This window comes from Tenrec ecaudatus, chromosome 12 (assembly GCF_050624435.1).
Source record: "Tenrec ecaudatus isolate mTenEca1 chromosome 12, mTenEca1.hap1, whole genome shotgun sequence".
NCBI classification, from domain to species: domain Eukaryota; kingdom Metazoa; phylum Chordata; class Mammalia; order Afrosoricida; family Tenrecidae; genus Tenrec; species Tenrec ecaudatus.
This window is the reverse complement of record NC_134541.1, coordinates 16,215,773-16,238,994: the sequence shown is the minus strand read 5'-3', so window position 1 is coordinate 16,238,994 and position 23,222 is coordinate 16,215,773. Positions and strand designations below refer to the sequence as shown.

The following is a 23,222-nucleotide window of genomic DNA, read 5'->3' as shown; positions in this document are numbered from 1 at the left end:
CGGCAGGGGAAGCCCCGGAGCCTGAGGGGTCCCCGGAGACTGGGACACCCAGTGGCGGCCTCGGGAGAGGCTCGACACGGGCAGGAGACTGACTGTGCAGAGTAGACAGGCACGTGGATCTCGGAGTCCCTTCTGGAAAGCCGACAGGGGCCTGGCCTGAGTGGTTTGGAACTGCGACCTCTGGCTTCTGCCGACAATTACAAATCCAGTGTCTGGGGTGTCCCTGGGACAGGGTGGAGAACAGGACCAATGCAGCGTGTCTAATGGCGGGAGCACGTGGTGACAAGAACTGAGAAGGAAAAAGCTCGTGTGTGGCGCGGGGGGTTCTGGGATGCAGGGTTGCTCCCTCTGGGGAAACTGACCTTTGGGCGGAGACCTCACTGCAGCTAGTCAGGTGAAGTGGCGTGGAGGGAGCGTGAGGCTGGGAAGAGCGTGTGCAAAGGCCCTGGGGTTAGAGAGAATGCTGTAGACAATGAGCTCCTGGGTCCCTTCCAAGGAAGGTCCATCCCCATCCCTGGCAGAATCACTTACCAACCAGAGGCACTGAGGCCCAGCTGGGCTTGGGAGACTGGGCCATTGCCGAGGGTAGAGGTGGGCCTGATCTGCTGGCAAAGTGCTCCTTCCTAGAAGGACCTAGGGAGCACAGGCCGAGCCCCCACCCTTTCATCCTGCCCATCACTGCAGAAAGGACGGACTATTCTTATCTCTCGTTTGCGAGGAGGAAACCAACAGAGAGAGAGAGAGGCTGTACAACTTGCCCAAATTCTCTCAGGGAACGACTCACGGAGCTGGGGCCTGTTTCTAAGGACAGGATGGCACTGCCGTTCACTGTTCAGAGTTCTACTTGGCTTCAAGGCTTTGCTTCTGCTTCCTTCGGGAAGCTTTCCTGGACTGCTTGCTCCCAGGGCCACCTGCTTCCTGTAGCCTCCTTGGCTCCACCTGCAGCCCTCTTCCTCGCATTGGCTCTGCTCCAAGCTCACTCCTTGGCCATCTTCTTCTCTGAGACACTGCCCTGACAGACAGCCCTGCCCTCCCCTGCTCAACTGCTGGCCGTAGTGCGTACCCAGCATCCCCTACTTTCACTTCTTTAACGTGCTCATCAACTGTCTTCCCCACGAGGATATGAGCCCCTCCACCTGTCAGTCAGTTTGTCCTACTGTGGTGGCTCGTGCACGGCTCTGGGGTTGGAAGTGACACCACTGGTACTTCGGGTAGCAGCGGGTCACCATGGAGGACGGGTACAGTGGAGCTTCCAGACTAAGAGTGGGAAGAAAGACCTGGCGATCTCTTTCTGGCAACTAGCTGATGAACGCCTTACATTGGTAACAGAAGAGTGTCTAATAGGGCGCTGGAAGCCGAGGCCCCAGTGTTGGAAGGCACTTGGAAAAACACAACAGTGGCCCAAGCCAACTAGTGGTCACGGCAGAGCGCAGGCTCTGGCCAGCAGGTCCCGTTGTTACAGGTCCCGTAGCTCTGGCTAACAACAGAGCCCAGCAGATAAGTTTGTCCTTGTTTTATTTGGGCTCCGAGTCCCTCAGCGCTGAGGTTCGTGGCATAAAAAAACCCAAACCAAAACAAAGCGAGATACTTGCTGTCATCAAGTCAGTTCTGGCTCAGAGGGACTCTATAGGACAGGGGAGAACGAACCCAGTGGGCTTCTGAGACTTTACATTTTCACTGGAGTGGACAGCCTCATCTTTCTCCCACAGAGCAGCTGGGGGATTCAAACTGCTGACCTTGCGGCTAGCAGCTCCGCGCCACCAGGACTGCCTTTCTCGAGTTGTTTGCGACCCCCTATATTAGAGTCCTGGCTGCAATCTTTACAGAAGCAAAGTGCCAGGCTTTTCTTCGTGGGGTCTCTGAAGGGGTGCCAGGCCAACCTCGATAGTGCACAAGTTCAAGGCACTTGTGCCACCCAGGGTCCACGGGCCCAGCATGCAGTCGGTGCTAACCGAAGGTGTATGGGACAGGAGATTGAATTCCCTGTGGCATCGCAGCATGCCCTTTCTCTAGGAGGGATGCTGGTAGGTGAGCTGAGAGACCAAGACCAGCTTTGAACTCCTCCTGTGGGGTTCCGGCTCCATCCTGGACCCCTCTCTCCGCGGGGCAGTCTACTGCACCTCTCTCTCTCTGGGTCAAGGCTTCCTCATCAGTAAAGCAAATGAAGTTGGGCTCTGAGGTGCCCCTGGGTCATTGCAGAGAGAGAGAGAGGGAGCCAGAGAGAAAGAAGTAGGGAGGTTCAAAGAGGGACAGGTGGAGAAAGAGATGGTGGGAGGGGGACACAGAGACACGTACTAGCTGGGAGATCCTCCGCACCATTCACCCTTGCAGTGTGTGTAGGGGCGTGGGGAGCAGAGCCCAGCCCCTCTCCTCCACAGTTCCCCCCAGCCCCTCATCTTCTGAAGGAATTAAATTGCATCCAAACACCAGGCTCTGATTAGAACTGGCCAGCTGGGCAGAAAGATTGATCATCCCAATTACAAGCCCTCGTGAAGACAGGCAGCAGGATGGGGTGGGGTGGGGGAGGATGCTGGGAAGCAGGCGGTGGTTCCTCCGTGGAGAGTGTAAGGGAGGTCAGGAATGGACTCCAGGCACTCCTTGTCCCCTGCTCCCACCCAGGGAGAACAGGAGCTGGAACGCCTTTCCCTCTATGGACCTTGAGGTTGAGGCTGGAGTTTAGCTTCGTGGCTGAGCTCTCCGGATGGGGAGGGACCGGATGGCCCCAAGGAAGAAGAGGATGTGCAAAGGCCCTGGGGTCGGGGAGGCTGGAAACCCTGAGATCTTGGGTCCCTTTCAAGGAAGGTCCCAGCCCTTCACAGGGCTGCTCACCTAGACTCTGAGCCTAACTGGGCTTGGGGCAAGGGTGGCAGCAGCCCAGTGGGAAGGGGACCACAGCAGCCCTGGAGTTGAGGGGAGGGTGGGGTGGTTCTGCTCCATGGAGACTTCATCAGCATCATAAAATCTGCCTGCCTACTGGCATCTGTAAGGTACAGAAGGCAGCGCTCGATCCCAGGAGCAGCCAGCCCAAGAGGACGACCAGGCCTGATTTACACAAGTCTGGAGACAGGAGTTCACTGCCTCCCCAGGCAGCCCCTTCCCTGCATACCTCTCCAAGCCTCTTCCCAGACTGCACCACTCTGGCCCTCTGGAGCTTCCTTCTGCTGCCCTGGCCCTGCCCAGCCCCTGCACTCAGCTGATCCTGAGTCTTTCTGACAGCCTTCCATCTGTTCTCCCCTTCAGCCTTGTCCCCTCCTGCCCCGGCGCACCCCAAATGCGAGTGAACGCTGGGATCACACATCCGATCATGCCACTCTTCTGCTCAGAGACCTGCTCAGCTCCCTGTCACCTCAGATGTTTGAGGTCCCACAGGACACCCAAGCCTGATGCTGGCCATCCATGGGCCATAGCCTCCAGGGGGCCTTCATGTCTGGAGTGCCAGAACCCCACTTCTGGACCCTCAGTCTTTAAGACTCATTCAGATGTTGCCTTCTCTGGGGAGGGCTTCCTGTCTCCCATGATCCCTCCTGCTTTGAGTCCCCACACCCTCCAGCCTGTTAGGTCCGATGTCCCTGATGCTGGCCCACTCTCTCCTGCTCATCTGTGAGCTCCCTGGGTTAGAAGCCACGCCCAGTTTAACAGCAGCTGGATCCAGGCTGGCAGGTGACAAGAACCCTCTGGGAAAGCGGACTGAGAATAAACGTGGGGCGTCCTGGGGGAGACGGAGCACTCTGCTGCTCAGCTCCACCTGTCCCTCAGACTTCCTCTTCACCTGTCCAGGAATACTGGGCTGGGAGTCAGGCAGCCTCATCGGTGGACTCGGTTAGGTTACTGTCTTTCCTGGGCCTCAGTGTCCCTAGCTCTAAAGTGGAGTGGGAGGGGCTGGAACCATCGTCTCTGGCAACCTTTCTCTCTTCAGAAGCCTCTGGGAAATGACCTCATCTTTTGGTGGCATCATGGTTACATATGGGCTGCTAACTGCAAGGTCAGCAGTTCGAAACCACCAGCTGCTCCACGACAGAAAGATGAGGCTCTCTACTCTTGTAAATACTTGTAGTCTTGGAAACCTACAGGGACAGTTCTACCCTATTCTATAGGGTCACCTTGAGGGGGGCACCGCCTCGATGGCAGTGAGTGAGTCCTAACTGGGTAGGCAAGCCCATTGGTTCAGCTTTCCAGCAATTAATTATCTACCACAAGCTTACTCCCGGTCAGGCCTGGAGTAGCTGTAGCCTTGCCTTGCGGGTCCTAGTTTCCGGAGGGAGGGTGACGTTGACCCAGTACACACAGACAACCCTGAGCCAGAGAGCTCATGAGGACATCCTTATGGGAAGCAGATCTGGCCATCCCTTTGCTGCCCAGACTGTATTCTTACGAAAATAACACCAGTCTTCCAACCTTGGCCTCTACCCCTGCCCCAAGAATTTTTGTAGGCACTATGCTAATTTTTCCAGCAATATGTTTTAAAAATTGAGCATAGTACCTAGCTTATGCTAACACCTTGCTGGAGGAGGGGACAGTTGGCAAACTGATGTGAAAGACCAGGTGGGCGTTATTCGTACAAAGAGAAACACAGGGGTATTCTCCATCCAGACTGGCAAGGATCCTGGGTCCCCTCACCCTCCCGAGAAGGTGGCTGGACTGGACGGAGCCCCCAGGGACCCCGCACCCAGCGGTGGCTTTCCAAGTCCCCCTGTCTCTTTGAAGGCTGTCCCTTTACAACTGCCCTTTCCACCGAATTTCCAGACACAAATTGTACTTTAAATTCAATATCGGTCATTAATATTTCATGATTACAAAACGTTAAAGATAATGTCGGTGGAAGAGCGTCTGCATGGGCAGGATGGATGACTCAGAAGTTCAGGGAGGGGAGCCTGCATACTAAGTGGCTGGCGGACTCTGAGTTAATCCACCATGACAGGCGGCGGGCTCCCGGCTGAGCACAACATCCTCCGAGGGGCGCTCCGAGCTGCGCCGCTGTGTATAAATATTTCCCCTCTGATTCTTGTCACCTCGTGTTTGTTACGCCTGGGAGCAGGCGCGGCCGCGGTGACCCTGCACACTTCAGCTCCGGTTCTGGGGCTTCAACAGGAGGAAGCGGCCCGTGGGTGCTAAGCCTCAGGCTTGGAGGCTGGAGGCCTGGTGTCAAGCCCAGGCCCTACATCATTGGCTATGGCCTTGGGGAATTAGCACTGTCGCCCCTCCCCACCTTCCCTGCTCCTCCATCTTTCGCCCCATCTGTTAAACAGGAATCATGGTGCTGTGCTTGCGTCCTGCCGAGGCTGAGAAGGTGGAGTGGGTGGCGATAGGAAGGAGTTTCACAAAAAAAGTCTGTGGATGAGCGGGCTGAAAAGAGAATGCCGTTTTCTCCCTCATGTACCTTTTGAAACCCCCCGCAGCCCCTGACCTCAAGGAGGGGATGTGTGCTTTGAGGGGCATCTGGGTACAAGCTGGGCTCGGAAGCTGACAGCCCTGGGAATCTGAAGAAGGGGCCTCGCTCCCCGAGTCTCGGCTTCCTCTCTGCACGTGGGGGCTTACAGTGCTATGACATGTCCAATGAGTGCATCTCTCTAACCGCCCAGCTCAGTCAAGGCTTAGTCTGTGGCAAGTGCCATCCAAAGGCATGGCCTTTGAATTGATCCCCACTGTTTGTACAGGGTTTCGGAGACTGTAAATCTTTACAGGAGGAGCAGGCAGCCTCATTTTCCTCCCACAGAAAGGCTGGTGGGTTTGAACAGCTGACCCCGTGGTTAGCAACCCAATGCTGAACACAAGGTGCCACCAATGGGCTCCTCTAGAGTCCACTGATGGAGCACTTTTGAAGTCTCGGGCAATGAGCCTGCCGTGCAATTCTCCCATCCTGTCCTCCAACGGGACACAGGCATCTTCCACTGATTGATACCCCAGGTGGAGGTTGGGGTAGGGGTGGGGTTTCCTGGGGTGCAGCAGAGAGGGGCTCTCTAGCCCAGGCTTCTCCTTTCAGGAACCCCTCTTCTTCCCCATGGCCGTTTGCTGGGGCGTTGGAGCTGGAGAGCAGAGGGCGTAGGCAGATGGAGGCCAGCGAAGTGCCTGCCGCTGCTGTATGCTGAACTGCGTCCTGGACTCTTAAGCCCTGGAACGAGGCCTTGTGTGCAAATGGGGTCTTTGAAGATGCTATTGGCGAACCGGAGGTGGTGCCAGCAGAGTGGGCCCTAAGCCAATGTGACGGATGTCGTCACCAAGGAGGAGGAAGACACAGCTAGGCAAAGACCCAGAGACTAAGACAGTCACATGAAGACTGTAGCAGCCGCAAGCCAGGGAGTGCCAAAGGTTCTCAACCTGTGGGTCGCGACCCCTTTGGGGGGGTTGTCAAACGACCCTTTCAGGGGTCGCCCGATTCATAACAGTAGCAAAATGACAGCTATGAAGTAGCAACAAAAATAATTTTACATTTGGGATGTTCACCACACGAGGAACTGTATGAAAGGGTCGCGGCAGCGAGTTTAGGTTCTGGGGACCCTCCAGGCCTGTGAGGCATACATTCCTGTTGCTTTAAGCTTCTCCGTTCGGGGTGCCTTTTGTGGCGGCCACGGAAAATGAATCCAGAGGTGGAAAGGACTGACCAGAGCAGCTTCCCATCCCAGCTCTGCCACTGCACGTCCTCAGACGAGGGCCGCAGCTTTCCCACCAGTAACTTTCCCATGGTGCTGGCCCTGGTACTTCACCAGGATTGCAGAAAAGTGCTGTCGGCTAGGACTCACTGGGATTAGGTCACCATTGTAAAATGCTCCTGTAAAATGGCGGATGTGCCCCACCCCCGCACCCCCTCGGTGTGGCCAATTTCATGTTACTCTCGCAGCCATTGGAAAGCGACCCACTGGGTATAAGAAGCGTGATGCTTAACCCAAGAGGCGACTGGATAATGGGGGGCTCTCGAGGCAGCATGGCAGGCTGGCAGGCTGCGGGAGAGAAGGCTTCCTGGTAGGGGGAGGAGGCAGCTCTGCCCAGCAGCTAGGTCAGTCCTCCCTGGCTCCGTGTGCAGGTTCTGGGAGGCAAAGGGGTGGGGGGTGGGGGGTGGAGGCCAGCCGCCACTTCCTCTCCAGCCACCTTTGTTATCTGCCTTTCATGCCGTGGAGGAGTGGATTCAAAGGCTCGGAGCAGCAGGCACTGAGGTCTGAGCCAGCTCTGTATTTTCTTTTAAACTGAGGTTGAAAGAGATGGAGGGAACTTCAGTCCAGGGACTTCCTCCGCCCAGAATGGGCCAGTGGGGCCGGAGACAGTGGGAGGAGCAGCTTGGGGGAGATGGAAGCAGGCGGGCAGGAGGGACCTGCAGGGGGCAGGGGATGGTAAGTTTGAACTTGGCCCGCTGGAGGCTCTGAGAATTCCTGTTGCCAGGATTGCTTTCTGCAGCTCCACTGGCTCCTGGGATTTCTCCAGCTGACAGGGTTGGGGAGCCCGAGGACCCATTGAGGAGGTGGCGGTGGTGGCATTGGTGACGGAGGAGGCCCGGCACGTGGAGATGGGCCTGACACAGGCTCCCCGTGCCCTCAGTAGCTCATCACAAGCCTTTTGATCTGGTCCCTGTGTCTCAAGCTGCCTCTTTCTCTCCCTTCACACTCACCCCCCTGCTGCACCGCACTGCCTGGGGCCCACCCTACCCCATTCCAACAGGAGCCAATGGCTCTAAACCCCCCCCCCCCCATTCCAGCCCATCTTCAGCCTGTGTCCCAAAGGCCATGTCTGACTTCCTGCTGTCTCCATCGTGTAGTGTCCTGCATTGAGCTCCCAGCGGGGTCCCGCCCCTTCTCTTGTGGGTGTGCTGCTCTTGAGCTGATGCCAGGTCACAGGGACCCAGTGGTACAGAGCAGAGCTGCCCCGCCAGGCGGCCTCTCCACTGAGCAGATCACAGCCCTGGCCCTGGCCCTGGGAACAGCTGATGGGTTCAAATGGCCAGCTTTCTGGTTGGCAGCTGAGTCCACCACCAGGTCTCCTGTCCCCCTTAACTCGCTGCCATTGAGTCATAGCTGACTCATAGAGACCCCCTGTAGGTTTCCAAGAACATAACTGTTTATGGGAGTAGAAGCCCACCTTTCTCCCTCAGGGCTGCTGGTGGTTTTGAACTGCCGACCATATGGATCACAGCGCAACGCGTAACCACTACACCACCTGGCTCCTCTCCTGTCCCCAGTGCAGGGCCAGCGCCTCTAAGCCAGATGTGACTCTCCTTGCTCAGACCCCTCCAGTGCCACTCGCCCCACCCCCCTCACATGGAGCCAAGTAGGTGCCCCTCACCAACCACGCTGGTCTTCTTCCTGCCCCCTGACATGCGAGGCAAAATAACACCTCAGGGCTTCGGCACAGGTAGCTCCTGCTGTCTAAAATGCTTTCCCAGTCCAGTTCCCTTGAGTTCTCTCAAAACAAACAACCAAACCAAACTCACTGACATTGAGTTGATGCCGACTTATAGCAACTCGATAGGGCAGGGTGAAACGGTCCCTGTGGGTTTCAAGACTGTAGCTCTTTACTGAAGTAGAAAGCCCCATCTTTCTCCTGTAGTGGTGGCTGGTGGTTTTGTACTGTTGACCCTTTAGGCAGCAGCTCAATGCATAACCACATCACCAGGGATCCCCACTCTCTTTCTAGAGCAGTCATCTTCTAAATGACACAAGGTTCCCCCTTCTCTCAGTCACCTTCCCTGTTTGCTCGCCCTGCCACGCTGGCACTCAGGAAAGAGGGGAGAACGATCCTGGCCCTTGGCTCTGCACCCTTTGGGATCCTGTTTTTAGACCGCCCTCTCCAGGATCTTGGCCCCGCCCCAGCCAGGCCCCGCCCTCTCTGCACCTTGGTCCTGCCCCTCATTTCTTGCTCCTCCCCCAAGACACGTTGCCTGGGTGCGGGCTCACCAGCCTCCATAGCCAGCACCGTGATGTTGTGCCAGCCCGCCGTCTCGCGGTCCAGCCCCTTGCCCGTCACGATGGCACCCGTGTCCTCATCAATATCGAAGATCTGCTCCACATCCGAGCTGCGATCAATGGCGTACCTGAAGAGGGCAAGGAAGGGGTTGGTTGAAGGAGTCTCAGGTGGCAGCTGGAGCCCGTGGCTGCGCACTCTACCCCAGCCCCAAGAAAGGGACCACCTGCCTCAGGGACACAGAGAGCAGAGAGATGGCCAACGATTCCGGTTTGCATTTTCGCCGGACTGGGCTCCTGCTGTCACATGAACAGCCCTCATCTGTTTGGGGCTTTAGTTTCCCTGGCTGGGAAATGGGCGGACCCTTTGCAGCCCACAGGGGTGAGGGCTGGAGATGGCGGTAACTGGCCCAGAGAGAGCACCCACGTAATGGCCAGTTCCAGAAGTGACCCAGGGCTTGAAGCCAACTGCTCCATCTTGGTCAGCAGCTGAGCTTCTAACTATCCCATGCCTGGGTCCCTTGTTCCGCCTACCCTGCCCATATCTTTCTCCCTGGGAACACCTGATAGATAGAACTGTCAGACTTTCCGATGGCAGCCAAGCGCTTTAACCACAGTGCCACCAGGGCTTCTTGAAGGAAGAAACCCAACCAAACTAAAGGAGATCCAACACATAGCAACCCCACAGGAGACAGCAGACAGAATTGCCTCATGAAGAGCCCAAGGTTGTGAAGCTTCCAGACGCGGAATGCCCCAGGTTTCTCCCACCGAGCGGCTGGTAGGTTCAAATCATCGGGCCCTTTGGTTGATAGCGTAACCAATGAGCCGTCAGGGTGTCTGAAAACCAAGAAGGGGGCCAGAAACGGCACTGCAAGCCAAAGCCAGCCCGCAGCTTTGCAAGGGGCCCTGGTTACCTGTTGGATCGCTAACATCAAGGCCAGCAGTTGGAAATCACCAGCCGTTCCACGGAGCAAGACGGGGCTTTGTACTCTCATACATAGCTACCGTCTCAAACACCCCACAGGGGCAGTTCTGCCCTGTCCTACAGAGTCAAATCAACTCGCGGGCAGTGAGGTTGGTGTTTGGAGCCACTTTGCGGGAGAAATGCCTGACCGTCAGCTTCTTGCAGACAAGAACACCCGGCCATGACTCAACTTTCAAAACAATGGACAGGACCATAAGGCAGGGAGGTGCCCTCTGCTTGAGATAAGCAGCCCCCATGGATAAGCCAGCAGAGGCCCAAGCACGAAGGCAGCAAGAGAGAGGCAAGAAGGGAGAATGGAAACTGCACATCCACGTGGGGGGAGCGGGGTGGGGTGGGGAGTGGAAAGCGCTGGGCACTGCAGAGATGGCAATCCCCTGTCACGAAACAAAGTGTGTCTCAACTGCAGAATGGAAAAAGCCATTTGCTCTGTAAGCTTTCACCCAAATCACAATAAAAAATAAAAAAAAGAAAGAAAAATTACTGCCAAGACAACCCTGTGGGGCAGCTCCGTCTTGTGGGGAGCTGGCGGTGGAAGCCACTGGGCGGCCCCTCACAACATTCGGAAGCCAGGACCTGGGGGATTGGGGCACTCTTTGGGGCCAAGGTGGAGACCCCAGGGCAGGGCCCCAGGCAAGCGGGCACCATAGTGAGGGGTGTTTGAGGTGGGGGTGGGGCGCTGGTCCCACCCTGTCTGCGCAGCAGCGCGAGTTAATCTGCAGCTTTTCAGTTGCCAGTGAAAAAGCCCTTTGTTCCGCCTTCTTCCCAGGCCTTTGTGCAGGCGGCTCCAGGCCTGAAAGGCCCGTGTCCAACACATGTCTCAGGCGGCGGCGGCCCAGAGAGGCCCCACCAGCGCTGGCTGCCGCTTCCCGGAGCTGATAATGGGGGCGGGGGCGCGGCCAGGCAGCGCTCTGGACAAAGGGTTCCAATGCCAAGCAAGGGCTCATTGTGCTTCTTGGACAAAGCAGCCTGGAGGGGCGGGGCTGAGCCAACAGGATAAGCGGGGCCCTGCCCTCATCTCCTGGCATGGGAAACTGAGGCCCAGAAACGCATCTGGCTGGGACCCCAAAGCCTTGAGATGTCCCTTGGGTGGGGCCTTGGTTGCATTGCCAACCCCCCGTAGGGGGATAATGACTCCCAGTGGGATCGCCCAGATCATGGGGCAGAGGGGCTTGATCTCCTTGGGCACCATGTGTTTGTTCCCCTGGAAGCAGTGACTCACAGTCACCTCACACTGAGGTGGGCTATGTATGGCTGAGTCACTGCTGGGTCATCTGGACCCTCTAGGACAGGGTGGAGCAGGCCCCATAGCATCTGCTGCCCTGTCATTCTTTAGGGGTGCAGACTGCCGGGTCATTTCCCCTACTGCACAAGGTGGGTGAGTCCGACCCACCCACCTTTCGGTGAGCAGCCTAGCACTCTGACCACCGAGCAATCAATCCCCAGGAGTGGGTACAGGTGATCGCTCTTAGCTCTTTCTCACAAGCTTGCTGCAGGGGGAGGGGGCTGCGCAGGCATCTGGCACACTGCCGAAGACCATGTCTGTGGGCGAGGCAGGCCTTAGAACCAGCCGGACTCCGGAGTACAGTGCTCCTAAGCTGTAAGCTGCTAGACCCACACCTATCTTGACCCTGGCCAGCCTGGGTCCTACTGAACTGGGTGGAAGAGGAGCCCAGCACCTACAGTAGACTGCTCCCCCAGCGGCCTGCCACCCTGCACGCCCTTCAGCTGCTCTGAATTAGGCCCTGGGGATACCACCTCACGTCTCTAGCTCCCGGGGAGCCCATGTGATCACCGCCCTGTGGCCCATGAAGAATTTGCTGAGATCAGTTTGCCAAGCTTAGGGCTGCCAGATCCAGTTGTATCAGTTGTGTCCTGCCCAAGGGTGCCAGGCGGAGGGAAGACGTGAAGGGAAAGTCCAGCCATTGTTCTGCTTGCCAAGCTACCGTCTTTGCTCAGGGCGTGAGTCGATGCCTCCTAAGGGGCATCTCCTTATCTCCTTGTGGGCTAACAGAGACTTTGCCCCAACGTGGTACAGTGACTCTGGTAGGCTTGGGCTGTGTACCCACAATTGATTCTTTCTCGCTTGCTGAACCTTCCAGAGCTCAATGTCTGGAGCCTTGGGGGCCTCCTCTGCCCCGGCCTGGTGCCATCAGGATGTCTAGACGGAAAGGACCAGGCTCTGAGTGTCAGCTCTGCTGCAGGGAACAGAGGGAGAACTGATTTGAGAGATGGGACAGAGTCCAAGAGAGGGGACGATGATCTGCAGGAAGAAGTCTTGGGGAGGATGTTGGTCACCTGCTCCCTGCTGCTCCTCCCCTCCCTGGTCAGACCTCTACGCCCTCCCCTCTTCTGCCTGCTCCCAGGTTTTCTCTTTTGTTCCTTTCCGGAGGGAAAGGGGGGGAGGCGCGGGGGGGGGGGGGAGGTGGTGGTGGTGGTTGGAATCTAAGAGGAGGCAGCTGTTCCCAAGGCCATGGGGCGGGGGCTACAGGGATCCACAATTAACCAGCTGAAGACTGAGGGGCTGAGGGTCACCACAGCTGGCCGAGGCCAGGTGCTTCGTTTCAGCTCAATGAGCCAGCCAGTGAAGTGGGGAGAGGGGGCCCGGGCAGCACACATGTGTAGGGGTGTGTGCACTTTGCGGTTGGAAGAGCAAGGGCTCTGGAGGCAGCCACTGGGCCACGGGTCTGGATCCAGGCCCATGTTGACTCCAGGCAAGTCACTTCCATCTTTGAGCTTTGGTTTGCAGCAGCAGGGAGACGAGAATCAGACGTGGCAAGGTTGTCAGGGGACTGAATGTAAATCAGCCGCCTCTCTGGGCTCCAGGAAAACAGGCCATGCACAGGGAGGGGCGGGGTGGGGAGGGGGAGGCTAGTGGCATTCTAATAGCCAGGGACGTCAGGCCAGGGATTCACAGGAGGCCCCTCAGCCCAGTCTGTGGTCTGCAGGCCTGGGAGTGGGTGGTGTCCAGGGTGCTCTTGGGGCACTGCCAGTGGTGGAGAAGGGCAGGAAGTGGTGGCAGAGACAGAAGGGTCTGCTCCCCACTCGGTCAACTAGGATATAGAGGGTGGGCAGGGGACCTGAGTGCTTGTGGGTACACATCAGCTAGGATGTGTGTGAGTACACACATGCATACCTCTGTGTGTGTGTGTGTGTGTAAAGGAAGCTTGGAGATACGGATGGTGAAGAGTGCGCATCTGGTTAGAACCTGGCTGTGTGACCTTGGGTGAGTTGCTTACTTTCTCTGAGCTTCACTTTCCTCCCTCTGAGAATGGCGGTCATAATCATAAAACCGTCTTCACAGGCTAGATGTAAGGACCCTAAGTGTCTACCAGAGAGGCACAGGCCGTGGGGTGGGTGTGCTGGCCCGCATCAGATTGCTGAGTCACTCTGCTGGGCAAATTCCCCAGTCCACGCTCCTCTAACCTCCCCAGGTCTGGGCATCACCCTTGTTGTATAGATGATGAAACCAAAGCTCCATGAAGCCAGGTAACTCTTCCTAGGCTACAAAGTTAGTAAGCAGCCAAGCCACGTTCCCAGCCCACATGGGTCCAAGAGCACCTTGGGGTGCCAGCATCCCAGCTGTGTGCCACAACTGCAAAGAAGGCCAGGAGGAGGGTGGGTAGCCACTGATTCTCAGCTTGGGTGCCCACGTGCCTCTCCACATAAACATGTGCTCAGAGAGCACGCATGGGCAAAGGTACAGATAGCTGCAGGCTCAGGGACATCAACAATCCTGTGCTGGGACTCCTCCCCGCCCCTTCATGGGCTGCTAGTCTGGGTGGGGGGGATCTCATTCATCTCCCCCAAGGAAGAGGAGGAAGCCACTGGGATGAAGGCCTTCTGCTACACTGCGTATTGGTCTCCCCCCTCATCCCCCCTTGCAGGAGTTTCACGCTCCACATCCATGCACACCATTTGGAACATCACCATGGTCCCTACTGGCTGCTGAGGGGAGCCAGGAAACAGGTCTCCAGACCTCCACTCTCTGCTTGCTGAGGGACTCCTAGCCACCCAAGAGGCCTTCCCCACCCCCAGCTCCAGGAGTTCAGGGTCCATCTGGCATCTCACAGGCATTGAGTGTCTATGTGTAAAATACATGAACGAGGGCGGACTATCATGCCACCAGATGCAGAGACAGGGAAACAAGCCTTGGAGGGGACGTGGGTACCTGCCCAAAGTTCTATGGCCGAGCTGGGCTTTCAACCCAAATGTGTCTAATTGCAAATCAGACTTTTTGCTGCAGCCATAGTGAAGTGCCTGCGTGTGTGTGTGTGTGTGTGTCCAGTTTATATGCAAGGCTGCCTGAGCACTTTCCTTCCTTCTAGAGCAGCGGGTTCTCAACCTTCCTAAAGCTGCGACCCTGTCATACAGTTCCTCATGTCGTGGTGACCCCCAACCATAAAATTATTTTCGTTGCTACTTCATCACTGTCATTTTGCTACTGTTATGAAGAAAGGGTCTTTCGATACCCAAGGGGGTCGCGACCCCAGGCTGAGAACCACGGCTCTAGCGCTTTCCAAGGCTTCCCATTACCTGCTGAAGAAACTACTGGCCGTCTAGGTCCTTCCCAGCCGGCCCTCATCTCTCACCACCCCCAAGGAGACCTCCTCCTGAGGGGCCCCCGGGTGCCTGAACTTGCCCTCCTGCCTCCCAGATTCTGTCCCCGATCCTGGCCCCCTCCCCAATCCAAATCCCCTTTGTCCTCCCTCAGGCACCACTGAGGCTCAGGGGAGCCCCAGACCAGACCCTCCTCCAACCCAGATCTGCTTGCTCCTGGATTCCTTCCTTCCTGTCTGACCTGAGTCAGGGCCCACGCCCAGGGGAGCAGCTCAGAGGTGCGATCTACCCTAATCACAAGAGGGAAAGGAGGAGGCTGAGGGGACAGGAGGGCAGACTCGGGACACAGACAGACACCAGTTAAACCCAGCTGGGTGGCCGTGGGCAAATTACTTCCCCTCTCTGACTTTTCCTGTCTTCATCTGCAAAATGGGCATGCCGCCTCTCTAAAGTTCAATGTGAAAACCACAGGAACCTTCTGCCCTCATGCCTGTGGCTCCTGAGTGCCCGAGTGCCGGAGGTGCCCCAGCTGTGCTCCGCGGCCTCACGTGGAGCACCCCCCTACCCCACCCCTGGGAGTGTTCTGCCATCATCCCTCTCAGAGACACCTGCGCCTCCTGGACCACCCCCCCGGAAGTGGTTCCCTTCTCCTTGGCCTGTCTTCCTTCTTCAGTTCCTTCTGCTGTAACCAGCCTTGCTGATGGCCTGTGTCTGCCCTGGGAAGGGACATGCCCCGAGGGCAGGGACCTTGTTTCCCTGTGGCCTGGGAAATCATGGGCATGACTCAGTGCAGGGTCATCCACTGAGTCAATGGCCCTCCTCCACCCCCCACAGGCCAGCCAGGATAGAAGCTGGGCTCTGGGAAGCCCACGTGACCCACAAGACTCCTCTCTTTCCCTTTACCACCCTCCGGCATCCATGCTTGTCCCCTAACCCCTGTAGGCTGGGAGCTCTCCCAACCCAGCTCTGCTCCTGCCTGAGACATGTCCAGTCCATGGGCCCGGCTCTGGAGAAGTGCCTGTGCTGTTGCACAGGACCTGTCTCTGCCACCCACTGGCCCCCACCCTGGAGGAGGCTGGGAAGCAGAAAGGCCAGCAGGGAGATGAAAGGAGGGAGAGGGAGCTTTCAGAGCCAGGCCCTTTCAAGGAGATCAAAGTGGTGGGAAGGGAAGCAGGAGTAGAGAAGGGCTGGAGGGCAGGGGCAAGTGATCCTGGGGGGTGGGCAGACTTGGCCCTGCCTCCCTGGTCCTTCTCAGAGAGGTCTGGGGGCAGGCTTGAGTATGGGGTGTTTAAGAATCCCAGTGGCAGCCAGGGTGGAAGTGGGATGGAGGTGCTCAGAGGCAGTGGCAGGGAGGGGGGAAGAGGCCTCCTGGTGAGCATCTAAGCTCCCAGTCTGTCCATGTAGCCCCTCCTTCCTCTTTTCTATCCCATCTCTGTCTACCATCCCTGACTGCTCTGCTCCAGGCACCCCCACCCCACTCCACCCCCACCCTCTCCTCCATCTGTCTGCACAAGCTGTGCCCGGAATGCCCTTCCCCTGAAAGATTCCCCCCCCACCCTGTCAGACCCAAATCCGCAGCTCAGTTCAATTCCTGCCTCCTCCTTGCCTCCTCCAGGCAGTCTCCCCAAATGCCCGAGGGCATTTCCCACCCTGACCACCCAGGGCTGCTTCCACAGGACGGCATCTTTGCTGTCTCCTTCCACAGGGCGGCCATGTAAGGGTGCGCAGCCTACCCCAGGAGACATTCACACAGATGACCCTAGGGTGACCCTGGGGACTCATGCAGTACGAAGGGTCTCATGCCCCCCTCCCTCTTCCCCAGGCCTAGCAGAGAGCTGGGCACATGGCTGGGGCAGGAAGAACTCCCTCACTAGCTTTGCACAGGGGTGAGGGGAGGTGGGGGAGGGCACGGGAGAGCCCCAGAGCCTCCGCCTCACCCACCCAGCACTGGCCACTGCCCCCATCCCTTCCTGGGTCACTCTCTCTGGTAACCCTCCTGCACCTGTCTGTCCTCTGTCCTTGTTCCATCTTGGACTCGTTCTCTCACCAACCCCTGCAGCACCCCCAAACCCTTTCAGGGACACCACCAGTATGAGAAGTACCCTTCCTCTAACCCCCGCTCCACTCCCTGCTCTGTCTCTTTCTGTCCCTGTCTGGTGTTTCTCCAAGCCTCCTCTCTCTACCGTCAGCCAGGCCTTTCTGCCCCTGTGGTTTCTCCTGTCCCCTTGCCCCAGTTTCCTCTGCCCTCTCCTCAGGGTGGGGGTGGGGGTCTCTTCATCTTTGTCTGTCTGGGCCCTCCTCTTCCTGCCCAGGACTCACTCAGCAGGCCTGGGGTGGGGTCCTGAGGATAGGACCTCAGCAGACTCACCCCGACCCTTGTGGCGGAGCTGATGGAGAGTCGGAGAACAGCAGTGTAATAAGAAAAGGAGGCAGCGCAGAGGATAGTGGGGAAGTCAAGGAGGGAGCAAAGGGGTGGGACTGGGGGTTGGTTGAGGTGTGGGTACTGTGTGTGTATGTGCGTGTTGGGGGCTGATGTTTTAGACAGAGAGGCCTCACGGAGGAGGGAATGAGGCACAGGAAGGGCCGAAGATGAGGCTGGGAAGCCACAGGGAGGGACTGGGGATCATGGAAACAGTTTAGTCTCTGGCTCTGAGCAAAACTGGCCCTTTTGGAAAGTTCTGAGCGGGCAGGCGCAGCCGCTGCCCGGCTCCGGGGAGCTTTCTCCTGGATCCCGGGCTGCTTCTGTGCCACATGGAGGTCGGGCTGGAGACAATTGGCACAGCCCAGATGAGGGAAAAGGGGGCCCTGGTCCCCAGGGGGAGAAGTGGTCAGGTTTTCGGGAGGGGCTTAAGACAGAGAGGAGGGCATGCGCTGATGGGTGGGAGGGAGGTGTGAGAGAAAGCCCTCTGGGAGGGACAGTTAATGCACTGTTACCACCTGAAACTTTGGGGGTTCCAGTCCATTCAGAAGTGCCCAGGGAGAAAGGCCTGACCTTCAGCTTCCCCAAACAACCAGTGAACCTCCATAGTACTCAGTTCTGCCTGGCACAGATGGGCCATCGAGAGTCTGGGGACAGGGGCTGGGGGTGGGGGGGGAGCTCCACAGCTGGAGGTGGTGGCCGGAAGCCAAGGTGTGAGCGAGTGAGCGATGTCCCACATTCCCACCTGAGCAAATGTTAGACAGGTGGAGCATGAGGGACGGGGTGGTTGAAGGAGAAGCAGACATTGCCTGGCTCCCAGTTTGTGGGGAGTCCAGGGGCCGTGAGGCGTCTGGTGGAGTCCACTGGGGTCCGGGAGGCATTGCAGGGCGGAGCAATGGCTTAAGGAGTCCTGGGTGGGGTCCGGGGGGGGGGGGTAGGGGGATTGAGTCCCTTCCTGGCCCTGAAGTCACCACCAGATCCTGGGACTCTGAGTCTCCGGCCAGTGGCTCTTCCCCAACCCCCCCCCCACCCCCCCACCCCCGTCCCCCTCTGCCCCACTTCAGGGCTTGGCCATGGCAAGGTAGCAGGCGGGCGTCGGCCCCGGGCGGGGGTCTCACCGGACGGGCCGGTTGGCGGCGTCGGGGTCCCGCGCCGTCACCACGCCGACCAGGGAGCCCACCTGCGCGTCCTCTTGCACTTCCAGGAGGCCCGAGGGCGGCTGGAACTCGGGGGGCTCGTCCACGTCAGTCACGGCCACGCGCACGATCGCCTGGTCACGGAATGTGCCCAGGTCGGCGAAACGGGGGTCCACGAACTTGTTGAGGGCCTCGAGAACCACAGTGTGCACCGGCTGCGACTCAAAGTCCAGGTGCTGGGAGGGACACAGAGAACCGGTTTGTGGGCTGGGCCTGCACGGACAAGCTCCAAGCCCCTCTTGCTTTCTGAGTCAGGGGGGTGGCCCCAGAGAGGGTGAGGCTTGCCCAGAGCCAGGAGGGGACCCAGCAAGGGTGTCCAGATGACCTGATCTGCACCAGGGACCCAGCTGTCAGAGACCGAACCCAACCCTCTCCTGATACAGTGGGGACACTGAGCTGCGGGGGGTGGGGGAGGGCCATGTCTAGGGGTTCACAGATAGGAGAATCAGAGGGGACCGAGAATACCCTGACTCCCACCTCCTGACTGGTGTCTTGGGGCATTTCATTCCCTTCTGTCACAAATCTGATCTTAGTGTCTTAGCTATGCTCTCAGGTCTTACAGCAACCAGGCTTATCCAGCTTCCCACTCCCGGACGAGCAAACATAGGCCCAGAGGTGCTGCGCTTGTTGCCAGTGCCACCCCGCAGCTAGGCACGAGCAAAAGAAGGAGCCAAGGGTAGGCAGTGTGGCTCCCTGAGAGGAAAGGACACTGGGCCTGACATCTCATGGACCTGGGTTCAAATCCTGGCCTTGCCAACCAATAGCGGTGTCTCTGGACAATGGATGTGGTCTCTCAACCCATGTGAGTAGGCCAGCTCCCAGGACGTGCTGTCGGTCCCCGCTCATAGCGACCCTCCAGGACAGAGCAGCGCTGCCGACTAGTGTTGGAGGCTCTCATCTTTCTGGGAGCTGATTGCTAGGCCCGTTCTTCCATGGAGCACTTAACCGCTGTGCCACCAGGACTCCTTGCCTGGTACCCAGGAGGGAGCAACTCGTGTGGATTGAGCCTGACTCAGCCGGATAGCGCTCGGAGTTGTCCTCTGAGTTCTGGCGCCAGCAGGCTGGAGAGGTGGCCCTCTGATGAATGAGCTCTATGGCTGGGTGCTGGCTCCGGCCTCCTGAAGACATGGTCTTATCACCAAGGGACACATGAAGGCCGAGCGGCAAGGAGTGCAGTGCCACTGCATGTGGGGGTGGGGGTGGGGGGGGCAAACGACACTTTGTGAGTGGTGAGAGCATGGGCAGACACTTGCCTTTCACCCAGGCATCACCGCTCCCCTGGCCGGCCCAGCCCTGGCGGTGGCTGTTGCCTGGGTGACGAGGATGCCGCAGGCCGGCAGTGGCCTGGCCTGCAAGTGAGCGATGGGCTCTGGAGCCAGGTCATCCATCAGGCGGGAGCTCTGTTCCCCAGCCACACAGCCTCCACACAGACACCCCAGGCGCCACTTCGGGAGCAGGGGAGGGCCCTCGGGGGCTGGGGGTTGGGGGGCAGCGCAGTGCAGGAGTCTCCGGGCTGGCCTTGGGGCCTGGCTCTAGTGCTCAGGATGCCTGGCCTCTCCAGCCCCCAATTCCTCATCTGTGAAATGGGCTTGCCTTACAGGGAGGACAAACGGAGGTGCAGAGACTACAAACAGCACAGTGCTTAAGAGTATGGGTCCCAGAGTCAGGCCGCCTGAGTCTACATCCTGCTGTGCTGGTTGTAGGACTGTGAGTTTGGTGGTTGGGGGCGGGGAGCTCAGTTTCTCTGTAGAAATGTAGAATGTACAGTCATTGCACCTCAAAGGGTTATAGGGACGGGATGAGTTAATGCATGGAAAGAGGGTGTGGGGTGCCTGGCAAAGAGCAAACACTTTAAAGATGGAAACCACACACACACACACACACACCTGTGTAAGGTGGAAACCTGTGAAAGCTGGGGGGGAAAACCCACTTTCCGCTAAAACAAGCAATAGAAAAGTGGTCAGACTACACCCTGTCAGAGATGGAAAACTATAGAGACCCTACGAACAAGGCAGACCCACTGAGCTCTGGCTCACACTGCGGTCACTGTCTTGCCCTGAACTGGGAGAGATCCCTGCCCTCAACCTGTAGGGCCAGGTAGGAGTGGGCCATCATTGCACGCTCTCTGGGCGAACAGAGGGCATCCCTGAGCCAAGGGGCAGACATTTCTGTGGGTCCCTGAAGGCGGGGCTCAAGCTGAGCAGAGCAGCTTTAGGGAGATAAGATCTGGCTGAATAGGAGACTAGCTGAACCAGGTCAGGGAGTGAGCACCCGCCCCTGGAGGCGTACAAACACCTGATGGGCCAGCGCAGGCAGAGGGAGCCCTCCGGGAGAGGAGCCACGGTGGACTTACAGGGTGGTGCAGCTGCCTGAGCTGCCCAGCCCGTGACCACATCCTGGAAGATGGATTGTTTTCTTCTTTATCTGGTCTGTAACCCCTCTCCCTACGGGTGCCTGGGGTTGCAGTTCCGGCTTCTGGTTTCTGAGACAGCCACTGGGTGGGGAAGGCTATTAGATTCCGGAAGGAAAGAACCAGACCTGGGTTCAGATCCGACTCTTCACCTCGCAGGTGTGATCTCTGCCTGGGGATGAAAGGAAGGGCCTGGCACGAGCTGAAGGGCTTATGAGTCCTTGAGCGCCTGGACACAGGACCGGGAACTCTGGAGCCACATAGAGAAAGCCCTGAAACCACTGTCCTGAGATCACCTTTCACCCTGAAATCACGACCCAAATGATCCCTGATGTCTCCTTGCCATCCCGCCCCAGGTGAGCTTAACTCATAAGGACTTCGGCGGTGAGCACCTCGCTCAGTCTTAAGGGTCTTACTTAGCCTAAGGGATCAACTTGAGAGGTGGGAGAGGAAGCTTAGGCGTCTGTGTCAACAGGGGAGGAACAATTCAGAGCAGGAGGGAGGGAAAGGGAACCGAGGCAAAGTTTAAAGACTACCATATTGTATATGTAGATGTGGTAGAATCGGTATCTAGTTCAGATGTAAACTCAACCGAACTCACTGCCATTGAGTCGATACCGACTCATAGCAACCCTATACGACAGGGTAGAACTGCCCCTGTGGGTTTCTGAGACTATGATTCTTTAGGTGGGTAGAAAGCCTCGCCTTTCTCCCATAGAGCAGCTGGTGGTTTCAAACTGCTGACTTGGTGGTGAGTAGCCCAGCACGTAATCACTGCACAGCCAGGGATCCTTCTTGCTGTGTTTATACTCAGCAACATTTATTTTAAAGGGGCATAAATGCAAACCTGGATTGATTCCCAGCTCAGCCACCTAGCTGTGCAGCCTTGGACAAGTCATTTGACGTCTCTGTGCCTCAGTTACTCTTATTTGTAAAACGGACCCAGTTCCATCAGTGCTTCCTTCGCTTACTCCTGGATGCTGGGAAGATGTAAACCCAGAGGTGGAGTAGAATGGGGGGATTTTGCTGCTCACACCCCCCCCCCCCCCGCCAAAAAATCCTCAGCCTCCAGGGCTGGCCTCCCCCTTCCCTCCTGGGGCATCGCACCTTCTGCACTACGATGATGGCCTCTTGAGTGTCGCTGTCCGTGGTGACCTTGAATGCGTCTCCGCCGCTGCCACTCTCCTCCTTGAGATGGTAAGTCATGTCCGTGTTCTCGCCCACATCTGAGTCCTCGGCCCGCACCCGTCCTACAGCAGCACCGATGGGAGCAGACTCCTGGATGCTGAACTGGTACATCTCTGTGGGAGACATGGCTCTGAGCAGGGTGGGGGCACCTCCAAGGGAGTGGTCATGTTTTCCAGGGGCTCCCCTATGGGCCAGCAGGAAGGTGGGAGGCAGTGCAAAGAGGAGGCCCCTGTGTTGTGTGGCTACTGGGGACTGTGGAATCCGTTTCCTCTCCTGCAGCCCCCATGTGACAGAGCAGAACTGCCCCGTCGAGCGTTCCAGGGCACCCACGGCCAGCGCCTGCTCCAGTGGCGCTCCTAAGCAGGTGGGAGTCACCAACCTCTCCCTTAGAAGCTGAGCGCTTACCTGTTGCGTTTCCAGGGCACCTCAAAACTCAAACGCCCCGCCATCGAGTTGAATCTGACTCACAGTGACTCGAGAGGACAGACTAGACCTGCCCCCGTGGGTTTCTGAGACCAAACCTGTACAGGAACAGAAAGCCTCCTTTTCCTCATAAGGGGCGGCTGGTGGATCAGAACTTCTGACCTTATGTTAGCAGCCCTACTCATAACCCATTACGCCACCAGGGAGGGACCAGTTCTGACACGGTTTCTTTGTTGAATGACTTACGAACATCCTTAAAATTCGTTGTGCCTCAGTTTCCCATCTGCCTAAGGAGGTGGGCAGAATAGCACTGTGCTAAAGCTGTCGGAGTTTAGGAATCTGCCTTAGCTGTGTAATCCTGAGCCTCAGCTTGCTCATCTGTAGAATGGGAACAATACTAGTTCCTTTCTTCAAAACAGAGTAGCGATCATTTGGTCACAACTGGTTTATCCAATCGAGGACTCTGATAATGTGCCTAAATGATCCGCTTTGGTTTCAGCAGACAGCGTCCTGTGCATTGGACTCACCGGGAAACAGAACCGTGCTTTCCCGCCCGCACCGCGGTTATGACGGGACGTCGATGGCAGCACGTGTGAAATACTTAGCGCGGTGCCTCGCACATGCTCGAGAAGGGAGCGTTTGGCATTCAGATGGTGGTGCGTCCTCCTGATTTGGTTGCTGATGCTCATTTGTTTGCTTTTTAGAACAAGTTGTCGATGCTCACAGCATTTATCCCTGCCCGACAAGCATATCGATGGCCCAGGGGTGGTGCTAGGCACGGAGTTGCAGCCAGACAAGAGACAAGACTTCTCACCGTTAAAGATGCTTCCAGATGAGCAGCAGGAGAAAGACTAAGCCGCCTCATCACTAAGCCAGACAGCTCACCAAATGGTGCCGTATACTTAGGAGGAGGATGAAGCAGGAAGGGACAGGGGGAATGCAGGCGATCAAGAAGGGCCTTGCTGGGGAAGATGAGTTTTCTGCAATGGTGTAAGGGAGGTGAGAGAGTCAGCCAGGCAGCCAGCTGGAAAGAACACTCCAGACAGCGGGAAAGCAGGTGCAAAGGCCCTGGAGTCGGTGCCATGCCAACATGCTCGAAGACCGGCGATGATGGCCTGGTTGCTGTGACAGCAGGGCAGGAGCAGGGGGGAGCCAGGTG

General features: G+C 57.6%; 1 protein-coding gene across 1 annotated transcript in view; it reads right to left on the bottom strand.

The window, feature by feature from the left end:
* The window catches only part of CDH22 (cadherin 22), a 78,918-nt gene that overhangs the window by 16,900 nt on the left and 38,796 nt on the right, over nt 1-23,222 (bottom strand). The window contains exons 5-7 of the mRNA XM_075527773.1: nt 21,560-21,753; nt 17,965-18,218; nt 8,880-9,016 (exon numbers count right to left, since the gene is read on the bottom strand). Of these exons, the coding sequence (XP_075383888.1) occupies nt 8,880-9,016; nt 17,965-18,218; nt 21,560-21,753 (585 nt within the window). The remainder of the gene's footprint in view (nt 1-8,879; nt 9,017-17,964; nt 18,219-21,559; nt 21,754-23,222) is intronic.